General features: G+C 44.7%; 1 protein-coding gene across 1 annotated transcript; it reads right to left on the bottom strand.

Annotated features, from left to right (window-relative positions):
- Positions 1 to 4,615: 4,615 nt before the first annotated feature.
- LOC116057001 lies at positions 4,616 to 7,329 on the bottom strand. The gene is made up of 5 exons (XM_031309416.2): positions 7,106 to 7,329; positions 6,498 to 6,589; positions 6,209 to 6,403; positions 5,475 to 5,554; positions 4,616 to 5,369 (listed from the first exon to the last, which is right to left on the bottom strand). The coding sequence occupies exons 1-5, from the start codon at positions 7,257 to 7,259 to the stop codon at positions 4,616 to 4,618; spliced, it is 1,275 nt and encodes a 424-aa protein (XP_031165276.1). The 5' UTR covers positions 7,260 to 7,329.
- Between the last annotated feature and the right edge of the window lie 8,044 nt (positions 7,330 to 15,373).

Here is a 15,373-nt window from a genome sequence, read left to right as displayed (position 1 = left end):
CACCCGCCAATCACAAAAGTTACCCGCATTTGGCGGGTGGGCGGGTGCCAATTTCATGCCCTGATGTTGACATATTAGGACCTACCATTTTACACCTTTAACTTCAGCCATAGAGAAGGGTACTTTCAACAAACCAACACCGAGCTGATTTCCGTTATGCCAAAGAAGGGTAAAGATCCTACGGATTGCTCAAATTACAGGCCCATCAGCCTCATCGGGACTGATATTAAGCTTTATTCCAAAGTCCTGGCTCTCCGCTTAGAGCGCTTTATCGAGAAGCTAGTCCACCCCGACCAATCAGGTTTCATACCCAAGCGTCATGATGCAGACAATGTACGCAGACTATTTCATGTAATAGAAGAAGCCAAAAACCTTCCAACAATGGCAGCAGTTTTATCAGTGGATGCGAAAAAGGCTTTCGACCGCCTGGCCTCGAACCTAGGCTAAAATACTCTACCCTGCAACGTACCTCAAACACGGGAAGGTTGGCCCTCCCCAACCTTAAAGTGCATCACAGAGCCTTTCAGCTACGGGCCCTCACAGTGTGGCTGGACCCCTCATCTACAGTCCCATGGAGAGAACTAGAGCAAAACCTCACTGGAAGTCTAAGACGGTAAGACCTTGCCTTTGCAGGTGTTTGTCCAAAAATGTTTATGCTAGCCTAAAGCCCTATTATCACCAACACATTGACTAACTTTAAACAGGTGGAGGAGCAACTATGCTACACCAAGTGGCATCTGGATACCCCAATTTGGCACAATACACACTTAATGTCTGGTAACAAACCCTTTGCTTGTAAGCAGTGGAGTGACAGAGGCATTTATACTGTAAACCAGCTATTCAGTGAGAAAGGTATGTTGAGTTTTGAAGACCTAAGAGCTAGTTTTGAGGTCCCCAGGAAACAGTCTTGTTGATTTTCCTGTGAAAGGATTAGCGTCCAAGATCTATGCTAAACTGATGCAAGTATCCATAGGAGAACTCCCAAGAGCCAGGAAATGGGAGTGAGAGCTGAGCCCTGAGGGGACCTGTAGTGGGAAAATTTTATTTTAACATGATAAGTTTAATATTCTACAAGATTCTCATATATTCTTAGCTGTGTTATAGACTTAGAGACTCCAAGGAAGAAACAACTGGCATCATAAACTCTGGCCTAGTTGAGAATATCCTTCTCTTTTTGGAACTCAGCGTTCCTACTGTTTACCTTTAGCAGATAAGGGTGGAGAGGGCCATAACATTTTGAACTGTGTCTCCTTCTGTCTCCTGCTTTAAAAGGTGTTTAGGCTAAGTAGGGAGCAGGAACAGAGGGGAAAGGTTGTAAAGTCATTGTGACTGTTTATGGTGTTTTTTCATCTGCATAGCTGCTAAACTTATCCTGGAGGGGGGTGGTTTAAGTGAGTTTTTACTATATAGATGTATGGTTTTCTAGCTGGGTCAGAAGACCCTTTCAGATGTGCCATGAGTACTTGTGAAACTATTTTCTCTGCATTTGCAAATGTAAATAAATACTCAAAAACCAAACTTTGGTTAAATCCTCAAATCGTCCTTATTTGTTTCATCTGGTGTTTTTGATACGCACTCCTGCTGCTAACAAGAAAAACGTCCACTACAAATTGGCGTTGTCGAGCAGGATTGGATGAGATAACAGGGAAAAGAACTCCGTGGGTCGCTGATGACTGGCTATCCAGGGATCAAAAATCGCCTGCCTCATACCTCTAACCTTAAAAAGGTATTTCAGAGAGAAAGAGGGTCAGGACCACGGAGAACTCTTGACTGTTTCCACTCCGATCTAAAACGAACGGGAAGAAATTTCAAGCAGCACGGGTAAGATCAAAATTGATTAAAGCTGCAAGCAGCGATGGACGGGCCCTCGCTCCTCTGGCACTCAGACACCGCAAATCGTCACCGATGAAAAGGGAACTCCCTGCTGAGTTCAATGATACCTCACACAAGACTCTACCTTAGATGGGTCAGCATTTATGAAAGGGGGCGTGGCTTAAACATAGGGGGTGGGCAAAACCATCACCAATGAAGAACGAACTCTCTGCTGAGTTCATTGATACATCACACAATGGTCAACCTTAAATCGTTCAAATGTTATGAAAGGGGGCGTGGCTTAAGCATAGGGGGCGGGCCTAATCATCACTAATGAAGAAGCAACTCTCTGCTGAGTTCAATGACACCTCACACAAGACTCTACGCCATACAGTTCATTAGCTGTGAAAGAGGGCGTGGCTTACGCATAGGGGGCGGGCCAAACCATCACCAATGAAGAAGCAACTCTCTGCTGAGTTCAATGCTAGGTGCACAACAATGGAATTAGAATTTCCGGGTTGTCTGCGGTGAGCTAGACCACTTCCGGTCACTGCTTCCGTCGTTAGCGCCCTCTAGCTTACTTGACAACCGTGGTCCAGCGTACTGTAAATAAACATGAGTCTTTTTGGCAATAAAGCCGGTAAGCGTTTAAAACTTCAGCACCAAGAAAAGAAGACTTCTCTTCACTGCTGTGTACCGCTGTGTACCAATTCATCGAGGTATAACTCAATCCTGAGTTTTCATCGTTTCCCTGTGGATGAAGAGGTGAAGTCTGTGTGGACAGCAAAGATTCGACGGGAGGACTTCTCCCCAACTGACGGTACTCGAGTGTGCAGTGTTCATTTTTTACCTGGGGATTTTGTGGGACCGCGACATTCGAAGAAGGGCGCAGTACCATGTCTGTTCGCCTGGAACAAATTTTCTATTCCGACACCCAGGCTCAATGTCTGGCAACGTCACCCGAGACCTCCGACCCCAGAGTTACTGCCGGCGGACACGTCTGAAGAAGAGGACAGCGTTCAGCCTATGGAAGTCACCGTTACTGACCACGACTACTGTGTCACTCCCAACACCTCCGTGGTAGTTTATGAGCTGACCAGGGAAAACGAGAAACTCAGGGAGAAGATTGAGCAGCTCCAACACCAGCTGGAGTCTCTGCAGCTGCGGTCAACTTTTGGACTCCAATGCATCGCCGGATCCGACGAGGATATTCGCTTTTATACAAGGTTTGTTTACTATACTGTTTATTATACTGATTGTGTGTGTGTGTGTGTGTGTGTGTGTGTGTGTGTGTGTGTGTGTGTGTTTGTGTGTCTTTGCAGCCTATCCGATAGCAATCCTAACTATCAAATCTCCACAGATCTGTTAATGTTAATTTCTGTTTATTATCATTGTATATTATAAACCAAATGTGTTAAGGTCTTGTTGTTATTTCAGATTTGCATCGTACAAATCTTTCCTGGCCTTTTGGAAACAAGTGGAGCCAGCTGCAAACACAAAATTTGTCAGAATCTCCTCAGCCAATGCTGCCTCTGCCAATGCTGCCTCAGGTATCCCACACCGAGCTACAAAACTGCTACTCGTCGATGAATTGCTGTTATTTCTGATGTATCTTTCTGTGGGCCTGCCTCTGAGGGATCTGGCCAATCGTTTCTCAATTCACCGGACCACCGTCAGCAGGATTATCACATCATGGACTCACTTTCTGTATCACCTGCTGGGCTCCATTCGCCTGTGGATACCACCAGAGGATGTCAAAGCACACCTCCCACCAGAATTTGCTGCATTTCCTGACACACAAGTGATCCTGGACTGCACAGAGATATGTTGCCAGACCCCCTCCTCTCTCCTTCTGCATAGCGAGGTTTATTCTTCATATAAATCTCATACTACCTTCACAGCTATGATTGGCATCGCTCCCCATGGTCCCATCACCTTTGTTTCCCCGCTGTATGCAGGCTCAATGAGTGACAGGGAAATCTTCAAATTGTCTGGTATAACCAAATGCCTCACACCAGAAATGGCCATTATGGTGGACAAAGGCTTTCTAGTGGACAACCTTGTCGCTGGAAAGGTTTATCGACCTGCCTTCCTGGTAAAGAACACCCAGGTGGCCAAAGAGGATGTCCAGCGCACTCAGTCCATTGCCCGCCTCAGAGTCCACGTTGAGAGGTGCATCAGGAGGGTCAAGGAGAACAAACTGTTTGAAAAGGTCATACCTCTGTCCATCTCTGGGTCTATTGACCAGCTGTTTTCAGTTGCTTGCCTCTTGGTAAATTACCAGTATGGGCCCCTTGTCAAGGCATGGGCAACCCAACAGTGATAAGTCTGTATTCAATACCAGACTGGCACCTGTTTGGACTTTTCTCTTCATGGAAAGAGAAGACATCCAATTTGTTGATAAAAGAAATTGTAAAACTTCTGGACTATTACGTACCTTTTTAGTTTGTAACATTTCCAGTAATTACGTAAATTACTACAGACAAAAATGTTTTTAGATTACATTATGTGCTTACATAATTGCAAAAGGGTTCTTGACTGTTGTAGAAAGAAGTGGCTGATCTTTAATGCAATATCTACATTACCCATTATCAGCAACCATTCATCCAATGTTCCAAAGGCACATTCTGTTTGCTAATCTGATATTATTTTAAAAGGATAACTGAGAAAACATCGGAGAACCGTTTTGCAATTATGTAAACACAATGTAATCTGAAAACTGCTGCTCTGGTGAAAAAAACAAAGCAACTGATCTCAGCTGGTATTCTGTTATGCTATTAAACATTAAACATTAAACATTATGCTACGTTGACTGCAGGTATTTGCAGTCAACGTAACTCTTAACATTGGGGCATTTGACCTCCAACAGGCCAAAGGGTGGGTTGTCTGTGGGGTCAAAAACAACACCATCGGGAGAAGACCCTAACCAGGGGGCATCAGGGTGTATGACGAAGCCACAAGGCCAGTAGCTGTTGTTCTTCACTTTACAGTACTCTTGAATTGCCTGTGGCTCCAATGCCAGACCTCTTTTCATGACCGATGTTTGGGCCACACCCCTGAGCAGTCTTTCAGCGAGATGTTCTGCTGATGTCTGACCATGAACATGACAAACCTCCCTAAAGTGAGAAGATGTTAATCTCATCTTTCTGACCCGATGCCACTCCACAGACATACTCTGGTCCCTTGTTGCCACTTCTATTGCCCTTGCCATTTCCAAGTTGGTCAGTATAGATTGCAGATGCAGTTGCTGGTGGAGACTGCATACAAACTGGCAACAAGTGGGCTCCAATCTGTAGCCATCCAAAGGCAGAGGTGGTGGTGTAGGAGCTCCAGTGTGGAGTAAAATGATGCGGCTCGCTGGCACTGGCTGCTGGTAAGAGATCAGGCTGCCCTCCTGAACTTTTCCCAAAGCTGACTCGACCAGCAGGACATCAGCACTGATGGACATGGTGGTAATAAGGGGTGCTATGTCAGGTGAAAAGCCTTCATATGCTTCTGTCACTTTCAAAACATCAGGATCAGGCATATCCCCCCGCATCGCCTTGTAGAGAGTGCTCCTATGTAGAATTTTATATCACAATTCAAATTAGTAAACATGTACCTATACATATCTGTGTGACCACATTTTCATGATTATTTTTTTAATTAAGACCATAACCTACCTAACACCACTGGCAACTGTCCTTTGTTTGGGCTTGGCAGACATCACAACCATATCACTGACCCGGCCTGGTTTTACACCCTATCAATCAATGATAAAAGTAAAAAGAAATGGCATCTCAGAGGTGGTTAAATGTAACGTGTGGAAAATGTTATCTTTGTGCACAGACAAATAGTCCAGGCAAAGTAGCGTTTTACGACAGACAAATTGTAAAAGTTTTTTTGCAGCTTAGATCATTTCTATGAGGTTCTAGAACAACATACTAAAAGTCCTAAGAAATCCTAGTTGAGGAAATATGTTTAATTCTCATCAATCCGAGATGTGTGCCAATAAGGCCAGACAACAATACACCCCAATGGGGCTATTTTTTTGCTTTACTCCTATCAAAAATGAAACTTTACACAATGAAAGTACCCATGAAATGTACATTTTTTGTATTACAAGTTTCTTTGAAAATGAATTTTAATATGCTAATAAGCTATACACTAATCAAACATGCCCAAAATACACCCAAATAGGCTTAATTTTTTATGGATTGATGATAATTAAACTTATTTCCTCAACTACGATTTCTTAGGACTTTTAGTATGTTGTTCTGGACACCTTATAGAAATGATCTATGCTGAAAAAAAATCTTTTACAATTAGTTCTATTTTTGGCTCTAAAATTAGTTACTTTGTCTGGACTACACCTGGCACATGTGGCTACTGATATTAATAATGCTCTGAAAATTACCATAGTCCTTGGCTTGTGCCAGCGTTGCTCTGTCTCGGTGCAGCTAAGGACTGGGGGTACAGCAAGGAGGCGGAGCTGAGAGTAGATCGCTGTCTGAAAAAGGAGAGCCACGGTATGGTTGCAAAGTGCCTTGCCAGCAGCACACGAGCACACCGTCTCATACAGCTGCACTGGGGAGGAGTCTTCAAGGACAATCTAGGAAGAAAACAGCAAGAAAAGGTTACTACTCACGCATAACTAACCTTAATCTAAGCCAGTGTAGTATAATGTGATGTGAACTATATCCTACTCTCAAGTTGTGAGGTCTCTCCTTTTTCCTCAGGGACCTGTGGCACATAGCTCGCACACTGACTCTCCCTGTGCCTGACACTTTGTTTGACACTGAGTTTGGGATAACATCACATTTATTATCATTTAAGTGACACATCAAGATCGTTTAGGAATAATGACATGGTACAATCACTCAAAAGTGATATGGCAATTTTTAATAGAATAGCCCCGTTTACATGACACCTTTTGACTTTTAACCCAATTATGATGGGGTCCGATCAAACATCCATTTCTTTAATCGATTGATAGAGGTAGTGTGTTTATGTACACATCTATTTGATACGCTATTTTTATCAAGCAGGAAATTAGTTACGTTAGGATCTTGTGAACGGATTGACTTTCTATCTGACTAAAAAGGGGTGTAAATGTAAACGAAAGTCACAGGATAAAACTCTACTATAATCATGTGAGATATGGCCAACCCTAGAGGAAAACCTGTAATTCCCATAGATGATTTAGTTAGTTAGTAACATCAAGCTACTGCTAACTTGACCTAGTTCTAGTTAGCTAGCTAGCTAGCTAACTCAGCTGTCACCGAAGATATGACACAGTAAAAAAAACACGTACCTTCATAGTTGTCAATGAACTGAGAAATGTACATTTTGAACCCCTTCTCTCTCTTACTCCTGGGAGCAGATGCAAAGGAGTTAGTAATCCGGTGCAAATCACTGATGGTAAATTTAGGTAGATCTTGCAGGCTTCTTGTATAAAACAACGCCATCTTCAGGTCAGAATGACTCAGGAATGAGGCGAGCGGAAGTGGGACGGCTTACCGGAAGCAAACCAGATGTCGGCAACATTCTATTCATGCAACTAGCGAATGACACCTCACACAAGACTCTACGCCATACAGTTTATTAGCTGTGAAAGAGGGCGTGGCTTACGCATAGGGGATGGGCCAAACCATCACCAATGAAGAAGCAACTCTCTGCTGAGTTCAATGACACCTCACACAAGGGTCTACCTTAAACGGTTCAAATGTTATGAAAGGGGGCGTGACTTAAGCATAGGGGGCAGGCCAAACTATCACCAATCAAAAACAAACTCTCTGCTGAGTTCAATGACACCTCACACAAGACTTTACCTTAAACGGTTCAAATGTTATGAAAGGGGGCGTGGCCTGAATAAGTGGGTGTGGTTATATCATAGGGGCAAGCTCATTATCACATGTAGACCACACATTCTAAGTTTCATGTAAATCAGATGATGTTTGTCATATAAGGTGCATTTCCTGTTGCCAGCGGGGGGCGCTATGACCAAAAGTCAAATATGGCCTGTAGGTGTCCTCAGACCTGGACCCTTGTCAATCGTGAGAATTTTCGGGCAGATACGACAACGTACACTCAAGTTACAACAACTTCTTTGTTCATCGCTAAACACTCAAAATGGCCGCCACGCCACGCCCACACCGTCTGACGAAAAGTTTTTCTTTTAATAACTTTTCATCTTTAAGTTGTTGGGATGATACAGACCAAGTTTGAAGTCCATCGGATGAAATCTCTAGGAGGAGTTTGTTAAAGTATAGCACCTTGTCTTTTGGGCCTACTTCCTGTTGTCACTAGGGGGCGCTATGACTTTAAGTAAATATCGGCCTTTATTTGTCTTCAGGGTTGGACTCTTGTGAATCCTGAAAAGTTTCGAGCCAATCGGACAATGTACACTTGAGTTACACCCACTTCCTGTTTCGGCGGCAAAACACACAAAATGGCCGCCCCGCCACAGCCACGCCCTATGAAAAAGTTTTTCTTTTAACAAATTTTCATCTTTAACTTCTTAAGATGGCACAGACCGAATTTGAAGTTGATCAGATGAAATCTCTAGGAGGAGTTCGTTAAAGTACGACATGTGGAAATGGCCAAAATCGCACTAATTTCGAACTTTCAATTTGAAATGGCGGACTTCCTGTTGGGTTTAGGATATGGCTCCAATGATGTTTTGTGTGCGTCCTGACTTGATACACTTGTGTACCAAATTTCGTGAGTCTACGTTAAACGCACTGCAGGGGCTCAATTTTTTTAACTTTGTAGGGGGTGCTAGCGAGCCATTTTTGGGTGCCTATTCCCGAAACCCTTAAAATACGTAAATTTTCACCAGACTTGATGCGACCGCCAAATTTGGTGAGTTTTTGAATATGTTAAGCCCCTCAAAAAGCCAATTCATTTGCCGGGAAAAAGAATAATAATTCCTTCAATTTCAATAGGGCCTTCGCCGCTGTCGGTGCTCAGGCCCTAATTAAATGCAGTTGGATTGTGAATTCAAGACTTTGAACAAACATTCTAAACAAGCAACAATTGCTAAACAAATTAAGTAATGAAAATTTGCGAAATCATTATTATTTAAGAGGATAAATGAAACAAATGCTGACATTTGGAAATTGAGTAATTTGGTACCTTTTTGTTTCTTTTGATTTTGTTATTGGGGTTCTAGTTAAAACAAAATAGCATTGAATTTATGATTACAAGTGACATTCTCTTGCAGAAACGGGCATATATCTGATTATTTCTCTGACACAGCATGGCAAGAGAATAACACAAGGGACAGACATTGGGCTGCTCAGGGGTTGGAAACAGAAAACTAACTAAAATTAGGCAGAAAACCTAAATACAAATAGACTCCAAGCGAGTTCCTGACTATTTAGAGACAGACTGCAGAAGAAATAAAATAGTTTAAGAACACGTTCTTGACTATTAAGAGATTTTTGTCTGCAGGGCTGTACCGCATTTTGCAAAGTTTGCCGAAAAAAAACTAAGCCTTGAGGTGACGACCACATTGAAAAAGAAAATAGTATACTAGCTTCTGTTATTATGGGTAATGAAGGCTCAAAGCCGTGCGAGGTATCGGGGCCCCTTGTGGGCGAGATGGTTGGAAAATATGGACCGGACTGCTTGAGATGTTTGTCATATTGGTAAAAATGGAACACTAAGTACAAACAAAGTTAAGAATGCTAAAAACTAGATTTAGAAGAAGAGAAGAAAAAAGCAAAAGGGGAAGAAAACAATTAAAACAGAGGTTTTAAAACAAATTAAGAATGTTACGACACTTAGAGAAAAATCAATGATTAAGACAGATGATTTAAGGTCACTAGAAAAGAACAGAAAATGCCTTAGAATATGGATGAAGGAAGCAGATACTAGAGAGAGAATCCACATGCAAGAACAGTTAACCCTGTTGGACATTCATGACACTGATGAAACACAGAAAAAAGAAAAAGAAAAAAATACTGATGCAACCTCCTCTTTGAGTTCTAGTGCCGTGGAATTCCACCTCGACAGCCTTCCGCCACAACCATACCAGGATGCAAGAATGCTGGACAATCGTCTGCCTCAGCACCTCCACAACAAGGAGGACGAAGAGGGGGATTACACATGCCCGTGTTCGAAGTACCCATGACAGGAGAAGCAGTAGGGGCTGGATACGGACCCTGTACAGACACTGACATAAGAACTGCCACCAGCCATTTGCCCACCTACAAAGACTCAGGTGCACGCCTCACTGAGCTTCTCATTGTGGTTGTTAATGAACAGAGAGCTGAAAAAGCTGAGAGGAAAAGACAAAGGAAAAATGATGAGGCCCAGCTGAGACTGCTGAAAACCATGACAGAGATGGTGGGCAGAAGCAGAGGCACAGGTGGTATCAGAGGTCGTGGGGGAAGCGGAATCAGAGGCAGAGGAAGAGGAAAAGGACAATATCATAAGAACACTCCGGCAGCGAATAAAGACACGTTTCAACTGCAGAGAGAAGGGACATTGGTCGTATAACTGTCATCATCCCAGGAGGGATTCGTCTGTAAGGGAACACAACGACCCCCAATAGTATGCAGTCTGAGAGGTGGCGGGGGATGGGATGGTGGAAGTGCTGAGAGGATGGAAACCACGTTCACAACAACTGAGGACGGTAAAACAGACACACACGTACATACACATGCTTGCAAACGAAGATATGCTTTCTTGCACGCTACAAACACTCCCCTACACGATAGACAGATATTATTAGACGCAATACAGCACGTTGAACAGAAAAAGATATGCCAACTTATTCAATGTATTTTATCTGATGTGTATACAAATTGCCTACCATGATGTTAATTATACGAGGGAAGGAGACTGAATTTTTAGTTGATTCAGGGGCAACAATTTGGGTTTTGCTAAGATCTTTGTTTTTTAAATCAGAAGCTCTCTGGTAAACTAGGTTTTTTTTTCCCACCTTATAGAAAATGATTAGTGGAATGGTTATCTCAGAAAAGTTCACCATTCTTATGATTTGTGTATATTCAGATCCTTAGGATCCTGAATTAGACGAGAAAGGAAAGTGCTAATTTTCTTTTTCCTCTCACCTGTGTGTCCTGTAAATTTATTGGACAGAGATTTGATGTGGATATTTGAAATTGGAGTTGTTCCTACCCTTAAGGTTGTGCGTCTTGATAAAAATCACTCTTTGGATGACATATTTTTGTTACAGCCTAAAAGTACGCATTTGTTTACAAATTATTGGGACATGTACCATGTCAGTCTGTTAATCTCCTGACTACGGTAAACAAATTATGACACCTGTAGCTGAGCTTAAGCAGTCACAAATAGTACATTGCATTTCTTTTGTCACCCTTGACTCTGACGAAGATTATGTTGAAACGTTTTTGAACATTCGAAGGATGAGCTTGAGTTTTCTTTTGTCTAACTGGCATATACACACATGTGCAGTGGCTGTTACCTTGACTGATAAACTAAATAAGTTTTTCAGAATTTCTAACTCAAAAGCTCACATTTATGTTTCTTTGAAAAAAAAAACCCAGAAAACCCGTACAACAGTGTATGCTTGTAGTCACAGTGTTTACATATTGAGTGAACCTATGCATACAAAATACACATATTTGCACGGTAAAAAACAAAAAGACATTTTATCTACTGATGTTTCACCACTTTTTGTCTCAGGTACAGCGTCATCTCTGGGCAAACACGCAAATGTGATGTGGATTGATTAAAAATTGTCAACCTGTAGTCATCAAGCTGCGTTCGGACTACAGACCCCAGAAACATCAGCACACGCTAAAACAGGAAGCAATCGACAGAAATCCGACCGTTTTTTTTAACTCCTTAATGATGGATGGAGTTATTGTTCCATGTTTAGATTCTCCTGTAACGTACGTACACTTATTTTCTCAGTAAAGATAAATAAGGAGAATCATCTTATTATAAATGTTGAAGTTTTGTTTTTGTAGTTCTGGTTGATGGTAAGCTGTACACTTTGACACACCTCGGTCAGGGGTACATTGAGTCTTTAATTAATGATGCCATAGATCAGAAAAAGAATAACAGTGTGTTTACATGTACCCTGGAGAAATCCTTCTTTCTTTGAGAGAGGACAGCTGGAGGAGGAGCTTCCCAGAGAACTCACACACACACCCAGAGATAAGACACAAGCTAAAACAAAACATGAGTTGTACAAGAGGAATTTTGGTTTAAAGAAATGATTTTGAAGACAAGTTTTTGTCATAAATTATAGATTGTGATATGTTTTCCATAACAGGTAACCAATTGGATAAATAGATGTCAAATTAGAAGTACTTACGTTTGCTCTATAGGCCTAAAAACTTTGATTCATAAAGATTCTTAGAACTACCAGATAGTAAATAGTTTTACTTTGGGTTGCAAACTAAAGATAAAATTGAAATAAACAATATCTTTTGTCTAATTTGTCTTAGTTTAATGGTTATATTAAATAGATACAGGTTGAAATGCAACCCATGGGCCCACCACCTGTGGGAGGAACCGCTGGGGTCGGGTGCGCTGCCACATGGGTGGCAGTGAAGGTCAGGGGCCTCGACGGACCAGACCCAGGCAGCAGACGCTGGCTCTGGGGACGTGGAACGTCACCTCTCTGTGGGGGAAGGAGCCGGAACTTGTGCGGGAGGTGGAGCGCTACCAGTTGGATCTGGTGGGGCTTACCTCTACGCACAGTCTCGGTTCTGGAACCATACTCCTGGATAGGGGTTGGACTCTTTTCTTCTCCGGAGTTGCCCAGGGTGTGAGGCGCCGGGCGGGTGTGGGGATACTCACAAGCCCCCGGCTGAGTGCCGCTACGTTGGAGTTTACCCCGGTGGACGAGAGGGTCGCCTCCCTACGCCTGCGGGTTGTGGGGGGGAAAACTCTGACTGTTGTTTGTGCGTATGCACCAAACAAGAGCTCAGAGTATTCGGCCTTCTTGGAGACCTTGAATGGAGTCCTGTATGGGGCTCCAGTGGGGGACTCCATAGTTCTGCTGGGGGACTTCAACGCGCATGTGGGAAATGATGGAGACACATGGAGAGGCGTGATTGGGAGGAACGGCCTCCCTGATCTAAACCAGAGTGGTTGTTTGTTGTTGGACTTCTGTGCTAGTCATGGTTTGTCTATAACGAACACCATGTTCGAACATAGGGATGCTCATAAGTGTACTTGGTACCAGAGCACCCTAGGCCAAAGGTCAATGATCGATTTTATAATCGTTTCATCTGATCTGAGGCCGTATGTTTTGGACACTCGGGTGAAGAGAGGGGCAGAACTGTCAACTGATCACCATCTGGTGGTGAGTTGGGTCAGAGGGTGGGGGAAGACTCTGGACAGACCTGGTAAGCCCAAACGGGTAGTGCGGGTAAATTGGGAACGTCTGGAGGAGGCCCCTGTCCGACAGACTTTCAACTCATACCTCCGGCAGAGCTTTTCGTGCATCCCTGTGGAGGCTGGGGGCATTGAACCCGAGTGGACAATGTTCAAAGTTTCCATTGCTGAAGCTGTGGCGGGGAGCTGTGGTCTTAGGGTCTTAGGTGCCTCAAGGGGCGGTAACCCACGAACACCGTGGTGGACACCGGTGGTCAGGGAAGCCGTCCGACTGAAGGAGTCTTTCCGGGATATGTTATCCCAGAGGACTCCGGAGGCAGTTGCAAGGTACCGAAGGGCCCGAAGGGCTGCAGCCTCTGCCGTGAAAGAGGCAAAGCAGCGGGTGTGGGACAAGTTCGGAGAAGACATGGAGAAGGACTTTCGGTCGGCACCAAGGTGCTTCTGGAAAACCGTTCGCCACTTCAGGAGGGGGAAGCGGGGAACCATCCAAGCTGTGTACAGTAAGGATGGGACGCTGTTGACCTCAACTGAGGAGGTAATAGGGCGGTGGAAGGAGCACTTTGAGGAACTCCTAAATCCGACTAATACGCCCTCTATGGTAGAGGCAGAGCTGGAGGATGATGGGGGATTGTCGTCAATTTCCCTGGTGGAAGTTGCTGAGGTAGTTAAACAACTCCATAGTGGCAAAGCCCCAGGGATTGATGAGATCCGTCCAGAAATGCTTAAAGCTCTGGGTGTGGAGGGGTTGTCTTGGTTGACACGCCTCTTCAACATTGCGTGGAAGTCGGGGACGGTGCCTAAGGAGTGGCAGCACGGGTTGGTGGTTCCCCTTTTCAAAAAGGGGGACAAGAGGGTGTGTGCCAATTACAGGGGTATCACACTTCTCAGCCTCCCCGGTAAAGTCTACTCCAAGGTGCTGGAAAGGAGGGTTCGGTCGATAGTCGAACCTCAGGTTGAAGAGGAACAATGCGGATTCCGTCCTGGTCGTAGAACAACGGACCAGATCTTTACTCTCGCAAGGATCCTGGAGGGAGCCAGGGAGTATGCCCAACCGGTCTACATGTGCTTTGTGGATCTGGAGAAGGCGTATGACCAGGTCCCCCAGGAGATACTGTGGGAGGTGCTGCGGGAGTATGGGGTGAGGGGGTCCCTTCTCAGGGCCATCCAATCTCTGTATGACCAAAGCGAGAGCTGTGTCCGGGTTCTCGGCAGTAAGTCGGACTCGTTTCAGGTGAGGGTTGGCCTCCGCCAGGGCTGTGCTTTGTCACCAATCCTGTTTGTAGTATTTATGGACAGGATATCGAAGTGTAGTCGGGGTGGAGAGGGGTTGCAGTTTGGTGAGCTGGGGATCTCATCGCTGCTTTTTGCGGATGATGTGGTCCTGATGGCATCATCAGCCTGTGACCTTCAGCACTCACTGGATCGATTCGCAGCCGAGTGTGAAGCGGCTGGGATGAGGATCAGCACCTCTAAATCGGAGGCCATGGTTCTCAGCAGGAAACCGATGGAGTGCCTTCTCCAGGTAGGGAATGAGTCCTTACCCCAAGTGAAGGAGTTCAAGTACCTTGGGGTCTTGTTCGCGAGTGAGGGGACAATGGAGCGGGAGATTGGTCGGAGAATCGGCACAGCGGGTGCGGTATTACATTCAATTTATCGCACCGTTATGACAAAAAGAGAGCTGAGCCAGAAGACAAAGCTCTCAATCTACCGGTCAGTTTTCGTTCCTACCCTCACCTATGGTCATGAAGGCTGGGTCATGACCGAAAGAACAAGATCCAGGGTACAAGCAGCCGAAATGGGTTTCCTCAGGAGGGTGGCTGGCGTCTTCCTTAGAGATAGGGTGAGAAGCTCAGTCATCCGTGAGGAGCTCGGAGTAGAGCCGCGGCTCCTTTGCGTCGAAAGGAGCCAGTTGAGGTGGTTCGGGCATCTGGTAAGGATGCCCCCTGGGCGCCTCCCTAGGGAGGTGTTCCAGGCACGTCCAGCTGGGAGGAGGCCTCGGGGAAGACCCAGGACTAGGTGGAGGGATTATATCTCCAACCTGGCATGGGAACGCCTCGGGATCCCCCAGTCGGAGCTGGTTAATGTGGCTCGGGAAAGGGAAGTTTGGGGTCCCCTGCTGGAGCTGCTACCCCCGCGACCCGATACCGGATAAGCGGACGAAGATGGATGGATGGATGGATTTTTAGTCCAATATAAAACTTCACATACATAATGGATATTTGAATGTATTTTGCTGGGGCCC

This window comes from Sander lucioperca, chromosome 11 (assembly GCF_008315115.2).
Source record: "Sander lucioperca isolate FBNREF2018 chromosome 11, SLUC_FBN_1.2, whole genome shotgun sequence".
Classification (NCBI taxonomy): Eukaryota; Metazoa; Chordata; class Actinopteri; order Perciformes; family Percidae; genus Sander; species Sander lucioperca.
The sequence above is the reverse complement of the archived record's forward strand: the minus strand, read 5'-3'. Positions and strand labels throughout refer to the sequence as shown.